The sequence below is a fragment of the Alosa pseudoharengus genome, unplaced genomic scaffold (genome assembly GCF_046254945.1).
Source record: "Alosa pseudoharengus isolate Yale_2024_CS ecotype anadromous, Long Island Sound unplaced genomic scaffold, YU_APseudo_1.1 YU_APseudo_1.1_scf_1, whole genome shotgun sequence".
Taxonomy (NCBI): Eukaryota; Metazoa; Chordata; class Actinopteri; order Clupeiformes; family Clupeidae; genus Alosa; species Alosa pseudoharengus.
The window spans coordinates 7,646,586-7,655,520 of record NW_027468564.1 but is presented as its reverse complement, the minus strand read 5'-3'; the positions used below and the strand labels follow the sequence as shown (position 1 = coordinate 7,655,520).

The window sequence follows — 8,935 nt, the reverse complement described above, 5'->3', positions numbered from 1 at the left end:
CAAGAACTCACAGATCACCTCAATTCCATTGACCACACCGGCAACATAAAGTTCACACATGAAGAAGAGATAGACAAATCCATAGCTTTTTTGGACATAAAAATCCACCACACGATTGAAGGAGACATCAAAATAAAAATCTATAGGAAACCGACGCACACAGATCAAAACCTACTTTGGACATCAGAGCATCCAGTTGCACATAAACTATCAGTTAGAACACTACAAGAACGGGCAGCTTTAACAATGGATCCCAAGGACAGGGCACAGGAGGAGCAACACATACAGAACGCATTGAAAACATGTCAGTATCCACAATGGGCAATACAGAGAGGCAGGCAACAGGTAAACTAGGAAACACAAACAGAGAAAAGGAAAAAACATAAGGGACACAAATGGGAGAGCAGAGGAGCTGTACAGCCGTACAGACCTTGAATTTCCCTTTGGGGCAGCCGTGGCCTACTGGTTAGCTTCAGACTTCTAACTGGAGGGTTGCTGGTTCGAACCCCAACCAGTAGGCATGGCTGAAGTGCCCTTGAGCAAGGCACCTAACCCCTCACTGCTCCCCGAGCACCGCTGTTGTTGCAGGCAGCTCACTGCGCCGTGATTAGTGTGTGCTTCACTTCACTGTGTGCTGAGTGTGTTTCACTAATTGGGATAAATGCAGAGACCAAATTTCAAAAGAGACTCAAAAGATTATGTATATATATATATATATATACAAAATATAAGAATTTTTATAATACGGTTTTTATTTTTTTCATTCTTTAAAAATCAAAATAAAATCAATGCTATAAAATCATGTACTAATAATACATGAAATGATGGCAGATCTGGATATCCTAGACTCTGCTGAAAAAAACAATATATAATATGTGTGTGTGGCACTTACAATGACCAGAATAAATCCTTATGAATAAAGGTAGTGAAAATGCCCTAAAACAGCTTAGGGTTCTAAGGGTTAAGGGACATCCCATTCTTAATCAATAGGGATTAATATGACGTCGGTCCACCCTTTGCAGCTATAACAGCTTCAACTCTTCTGGGAAGGCTTTTCAAAAGGTTTAGGAGTGTGTTTATGGGATTTTTTGACTATTCTTCCAGAAACGCATTTGTGAGGTCACACTTATGTTGGACGAGAAGGCCTGGCTCTCAGTCTCCGCTCTCTATGTTTTTAGCTAATGCACTATATACAGCACTTTGGTCAATGCAAACTGTGGTTAAATGAGTGCTCTATAAATAAACTTTACTTACTTACTTACTATCAAGCAAAGTAACACTCCCCTAACGTTAAAAATAAAAAAGCATTGTATTATGGTGGCATTGTTCTTTTTGCACAACGTTGCTGCTTAGTTGTTTTTTGGTATTTTATTTGTATAACCATATAGTAACGGTTTTAGTTATGTGATTGAGAAGATGCGGCTGATGTTGCACGCGCCAATGACATCCAGGTGCGCGTGTACCAACTAAACGTGTACCGTGTAATATGAGGTATAATGTATAGAACACTTGTCACTATCGGGAAATAGGTCCCTTCAGGGTGGATGAGAATGAAACCATAACGTGTTTGGCATTATGCACATTATCAAATGGTGGGAAATCTCCACCTCACATGATGAGCACACATGAAGAAAATACAATTCACATCATTTGAAAATATTTATTTTTTGTTCCTAAAACCAGCTTTTGTTTTCAGCACTTATTTCACACACAGGAACAAACTCGTAACCAGATAGGAAGTCACCATCAAACATTTTACTATTAGCATGCAGGTCAAGACAGAACAGAAACATGAAAGTGTTGTAAACTGCTTTGTGCTTCCCCCACTATCATACTTGTGTCTTTTTCTCTGGTATGCAATTGTCACTTTTTAGTTTCTCTTCCATCTCTTATCACGTGTAGCACAATAATAAGGTTTTCCCAGGTAGGGATCATCTGGTGTCTTTAGAGATAACCAACCTGAGTAAATCTCTTATCACATGTAGCACAATAATAAGGTTTTCCCAGGTAGGGATCATCTGGTGTCTTTAGATATAACCAACCTGAGTAAATTTCTTATCACATGTAGCACAATAATAAGGTTTTCCCAAGTAGGGATCATCTGGTGTCTTTTAGATATAACCAACCTGAGTAAATCTCTTATCACATGTAGCACAATAATAAGGTTTTCCCAAGTAGGGATCATCTGGTGTCTTTTAGATATAACCAACCTGAGTAAATCTCTTATCACATGTAGCACAATAATAAGGTTTTCCCAAGTAGGGATCATCTGGTGTCTTTAGAGATAACCAACCTGAGTAAAAGTCTTATCACATGTACCACAATAATAAGGTTTTCCCAGGTAGGAATCATCTGGTGTCTTTAGAGATAACCAACCTGAGTAAATCTCTTATCACATGTAGCACAATATTAAGGTTTTCCCAAGTAGGGATCATCTGGTGTCTTTAAGATATAACCAACCTGAGTAAATGTCTTATCACATGTAGCACAATAATAAGGTTTTCCCAAGTAGGGATCATCTGGTGTCTTTTAGATATAACCAACCTGAGTAAAAGTCTTTCCACACTCTGAAAACTGATATGACTTTTTCCCCACTATGGACTGTCTGATGTTTATTGAAACTAGACACATCTTTATATACACACTGAGACCACTGGTGTTACTTTTTACCTGCTATGGATCATTTGATGACGCTTGAAAGAAGACTCATGTCGGAAGGACTTCCCACATGTAACACAATGATATGGCTTTTCCCCAGTATGGATCATCTGGTGTATCTTGAGATAACCCACCTGAGTAAAACTCTTTCCACACTCTGAACACTTATGCCGCACCCCAGTATGGATACTCTGGTGAGTCTTGAGATTACCCAAGTGAGCAAAAGTCTTTCCACACTCTGAACACTGATATGGCTTTTCTCCAGAATGTGTTCTCATGTGGACAATAAGCTCTGTTTTCCTCCCGAAATTCTGCCCACATAAAGTGCACTGATGTGGCTTTTCCCCAGTATGGATCATCTGGTGTCTCTTGAGATGACCAGCCTGAGTAAAACTCTTTCCACAATCTGAACACCGATACTTCTTCTCCCCATTATGGATCCTCTGGTGTGTCTTGAGATGGCCAGTCTGAGTAAAAGTCTTTCCACACTCTGAGCACTGATATGGCTTTTCTCCAGAATGTGTTCTCTTATGGACAGTGCACTCTGTGGCTGTTCTGAAACTCTTTCCACATGTAGTACACAGATATGGCTTTTCCCCGGCATGGATTTTTTGGTGTGACTTGAGATTGCACACCTCAGTATATGTCCTTCCAGACTCTGAACATTGACACGACTTATCTCCAGAATCTGTTCTATTATTGATGGTGAGGTTTTTCCCACTTGTGAAACTCTTCCTACATATAGTACCATGGCATGGCTTTCCCCCAGTATGGATCCTCTCATGTCTCCTGAGAAGAGATATTTCACCAAAGGGCCTTCCACAAGGACAGCACTGATGTGGCTTTTGACCAGTATGTGATGTCTGATGTAAGTTGATGTATGAACCACTTCTGAAACTTATCCCACACATGATCCTTTGAACAGCTCCTGTAATATAAGAAAATTATTTTTAAAAAAGTTTTTCCTTTTCAAACAATAATTGTTTGGGCAAAGAACATTAATTCCAAGACCAATAACTCCGTATAACAGGATAACTCAAAGGACGTTATCCCGCTTATCACCGGGTTGCCACTATAGGCAATAGTCATGCTAGCATGGATAGTTAGCTTGATTACAGTTGATTCCATTGTTGCGAAGCCTGTTACCAGGCTCAACTGTTATCCTACTATGGTTGTTATACTTACCATTTATAAGCATTGATGTGGAACAGTGATTCAACTTTTTTACCAGATCTACTTCATAGGTGTCCCATTATTCAGAATGAATAGCCACACAACCAGTCAGAAGAGTATTTCTTCTCTCCAGGTGATAAACTGTACTAAAGCAATGATTTAAGTATTTTCATTAAATACTAGTATTTCAAACCATTAAACATCTTACTTGTTGAAGAGGAGTCATCACAGTCATACTCTCTAAAATCATCTTTGTTTTCCTCTTTAATTTCCACTGGTGAGAATGATTCCTTTTTGCAAGTCAGAGTTAATACTGTTTGCGTATCAGTCTTCCAGTCATGTTCCCTGACGAAATCATCAAAGTCTTCATTTTTGATCTCCTTCTTCACTGGGGTAAGTGGAACTGCCTCATCTTCCAGTTTCTTAACTGCCAAAATATGTTCTCTGAGGAAATCATCAAAGTCTTCATCTTTGAGCTCTTTCTTCACTGATGTTAGTGGACCTCTCACCTCTTGCATTTCAGACTTCAACCAGGTGTGCTGCATGAAATAAATTCGGTCAAACCTTTCTTCAGTGACTTCAAAATAAAAATAAAAAGAACAGTATGCCGATTGTTATCTTGAATCTATACACTGTACTTCATCCCTGTGACAACCTCCGAACTTTAGAAATATCTCTGTTCTACTGCTTCTTATATGTCGAACCCTTTGGTGTCCTAGATTCAAGCTTAACCAATCAGCTGCATGAATGCCACATTTGAAATGCAAATGATATTAACAAAAGGTTGTGGGTAAGGATTACCATGTGCATGGCCTGTTTAAAAGTAGGATGGTCCTTAGGTGGGTGTGATTATTAATCAGTCCACCAGGGGGTGGGGGGTTATGGGAGCTCGATGGAGTTGTGTTAATTTAGCATATCACAGTTAAATAATGATAATAATAATCTTTATTGTCCACAGATGTAGAAATGCGTTTAATAAATCATTTAAAAGGTGGATGTACCGAGTCAGACACAATTTACCAAATCCCAATATTCCATGAAATTCCATGACCCTTGGGAGTAATTGTCTGTAGACTGTTGCCACCCCCCACACCCATCCACCCTCTTTTGTGGAGTATCTCCCACCTGAGGACCATTATATATGTGAACAGTGATCACACACATTGGCTGTTTCAGACAGATCCTTCAAAGTACCATATGTACACATCAGTGGCGGCTGGTGGTTAAAAAAAATAACGGAGGAAGGAATGTCCGCTTGATTGGTGTTAGTGGCAATATGTGAATAGATGTAGGCCACCTACCCCGACACATTTATAGCAGCAGTACTATGTAGCATTTTAACTGGCAATGTTGTGCAATAAGTCACTTTGGATAATAGTGCTATGTAAATAAATGTAAATTTAGGTCTGGGAAGTCAGGGAAGAAAATACTGTTTTCCAGATGTGCAAAATTATGAAAAGTCTGGAGGTTTTGCTCAATGTAATACATTTGCATAAAACTCTTTAACACTAAAAATAGACACTTGTTTTATAAAACCATGTAACTATTTACCATTAAAAAATAGACCTTAAATGTGGTTATTTGTAACATGCTATTGTTTTTAACAGGTTGTACTTAAAAGGCAAACGTTACTGAAGATGTCATTACAGGAATGCATCATGATCTGAAACATTCATTAACAATGTTACCATCCAAAGATACAGTTAGTAACAATAAAATATTAACAACAAGAACATTATTTAACAATTGTTTAGTTAAGGCATAACTTGGATGATTATAGCAACGCATAACTATCCAAAAATGTTTTAGCCTCCTATCACCAAATTAACTGTCCACGTTTGTGACAGGCCAGCAGCTGTAGGCTATAGCTGATTGTTTTCTGTGCTAACGTTACCAGTTAGCCATTTGTCATACTATGTAGCATTCAGCAGCCTACACTAGCCTTACCATCTTTTTTTGGAATAGGAATTTTTGGAACTGGTCTTCCTGCTTTGATCCTAACCTTCGCACTGTATTTGAAAGTATAAAAGATGGATATTGTCCTCTGATTCCATTGTACTGTTTATTTCACGAGCAAAAAACAAGCTTTCCGTTCAACACAAGATTCTTAGCTGTATGACTGCAGATAACGTTCTTGCACCGTTGCCGCTAAAAACAGAACCCCCTATCGCAATTGAAAATTACTGTACGGAGGAGCTTCCTCCCTTGGCCATTGAAAACGACGTGATTCACGAGCCGCTGGGGTCAGAGCCGTTTATAATGGACTTCAATGAGGGGCTTGAGGAGGAAGCTCCTCCATACATTAATATTCAATTGCGATAGGGGGTGCTGTTGGCATTTTGACCTAGGGGAACGATTTTGTTCATTCAAAGTGTTAAAAATAGTAATATTAACAGTAATTTATCAGATTAGTAATATACTTTATATATTTTTTATTTTTCTCTGAAATTTTAGGGAGGGTGTTCCTCCCTTTCCTCAATGAAGGAGCCTCCTCTGGTACACATACACATACAAAGCATGAAAAGTACCATATGTACACATACACATACAAAGCTTTGAGGAAGAATGCAATTCTTTATTATTTATTTAATTTATGAGAAACAAAATAATAAAATCATATTCTTGGGTTTCATCAGGTCCCTTACCACAGGTGTATACAATCAAGGACCTACATTATGAATGCAGACTGTATGGTGCTTAATTAATGCACATGGTTATTACATTGTTCACGTCAATATTTCCATGAGCCACAACTAAAAGACTTGCAATAATATATAGATAGATAGATAGATAGATAGATACTTCATTGATCTCCAAGGGCAAATTCAACATGTTTCTGTCGTAATGGCAAAACTAGCAGTCTCTTACCTCCAGTTCACACCTCCACCCCACCTGCAGTCTCCTACCCCCATCACTAACCAGTTCACACCTCCATCCCACCCCCTCATACCCTCCTTTGTGGACTTTGTTCAGGTTGATCCATGGACATGCCCACCAGAGGACCTATCAGACTTTTGCATGTGTCATTCACATGGTAATCTTTACCCATAGTCCTTTAACATCCTGTATTTGCATTCCAAATGCTGCATTCATGGCACCATTGGCCAGGCATACAAAAAGCCTTATCACAGGGTGGTGATGTTTGAAGCCACAAGGTTGTCACATGTAAATGGGACATTACTCTGGATGTATTCATCCAAATGATCCTCCAGTAAGCCAGGTGCTAAATCATTAGCATCAGTCAATTCAAGCAATTCCAGCATTATTCAAACGAATAGCAGATGCTCACATTACTAGCCAAAACCTCCCATTACAGCTTAGTTTCGATGTGCATATAATTTTAAAACGACAGTACTGAGCTAGCTAATAACAATGTATGCAATGTAGGACATGAAAAAAAAAACATGAAAATGGTTTGTAATCCCTGTGACTTTGATTGTGACTTTGAATGAACACATAACGCAAAGTAGATAACTTGGATGTTAATGGAAACTCACTCTATAAGAAACTGAAAAGTATTCCTGCAGACTTCATTGCCTCTGATGGAATAAGTGGTCAGGGGACGCTTTCTCTTTGTCTGGGGCTTTTTGGTGGATGTATGTCCGAAGTAACTACTGTGTGTCTGTTTGCCAAGAGATGTCCAATTATTTGCATGTCCTGACACTCATTTTCGGCAGCTAGAGAATCCAACCGTATGCTGTACATATGCACTGGAGACAAAATGAATAATAATGAAAGTCATTTTGCTGTATTATATTTCTTGTGTGACACATTTCCATTGGGAGAACAGGGTTATGTTGACATTTAATAAAAAGCCTAGGCCATGATGTATTTCGGAATTTTGAGAGTAGCCTAAAATTCCATGGAGGTTCTGAGCCCGTTGATCGCCTACTACAGTAGTAGTGTAATCATCACAGATCCATTGATTTTCGTTGGATTTTTATTTTTTTTTCTGTGGAATGAGTATACACAATACACATTTTCCCGGCAGAGCAGACCCTCCAATTAGTGTTTCTTAGGGTCAAAGTTAACAGAAAAAACAAAAACAGACAATGTCAGGTCCAACCCACTTTTGAGACTTTGGCTCCCCGAAACTTTTAAAAGGAAACAGGTACAGCAATAGCCATAGCAGAGCAGAGCAGAGCTGGCAGAAAATCATTGAGAACTAAACGTTTGCCCATCCCTCCTCTACACACTTGTCACCCCATGACACACAAGCCTGATTTACAGAACTTTATACACTTTACTGCACACCCCACTCCATATATCTCCATACGTTGGGGGCAGCCGTGGCCTACTGGTTAGCACTTCGGACTTGTAACCGAAGGGTTGCCGGTTCGAACCCGGCCAGTAGGCATGGCTGAAGTGCCCTTGAGCAAGGCACCTAACCCCTCACTGCTCCCTGAACGCCGCTGTTGTTGCAGACAGCTGACTGCGTCGGGATTAGTGTGTGCTTCACCTCACTGTGTGCTGAGTGTGTTTCACTAATTCACAGATTGGGATAAATGCAGAGACCAAATTTCCCTCACAGGATCAAAAGAGTATATATACGTATTGTACTGCTTTCCACACATTGCATTCCACTCACCGTCCACCTAGACACAACCCTGCCATATACTACACACACACTTGCACTCCAGACTCACTGATTTCCTATACATTGCACACTATCCCAAAAAAACCTCCACAACCACATGCAGTGTCCTACCCCCATCACCAACCAGTTCACACCTCCACCCCCACATGCAGTGTCCTACCCCCATCACCAACCAGTTCACACCTCCACCCCACCCCCACATACCCTCCTTTGTGGACTTTGTGCAGGTTGATCAATGGACATGCCCACCTGATTACCATCAGAATTTGTCTAACCAATAATCATTTGTCATCATCATTTGCAATGCAAATATGATATCCTTGCAGCTGATTGGGTAAAATGGACTCCAGGACGCCAGCAAGTCAGATAAAGGTCTTATAGCAGAGAGTGGTTGTCACAGGGATGCTGTGGATTTTGTTATTTTCAAACTGAAGGGAAGTTTGAGAGGATTTCTTTGGCACAGCAAAACTTAAGTCTGAAATGACAGAACCACTAATACCAGTGAAG

At 39.7% G+C, this 8,935-nt stretch overlaps 1 protein-coding gene across 1 annotated transcript; it reads right to left on the bottom strand.

Moving 5' to 3' along the window:
• Positions 1-2,666: 2,666 nt before the first annotated feature.
• LOC143116755 (uncharacterized) lies at positions 2,667-4,349 on the bottom strand. The gene is made up of 2 exons (XM_076278049.1): positions 4,040-4,349; positions 2,667-3,316 (listed from the first exon to the last, which is right to left on the bottom strand). The coding sequence occupies exons 1-2, from the start codon at positions 4,347-4,349 to the stop codon at positions 2,667-2,669; spliced, it is 960 nt and encodes a 319-aa protein (XP_076134164.1).
• Between the last annotated feature and the right edge of the window lie 4,586 nt (positions 4,350-8,935).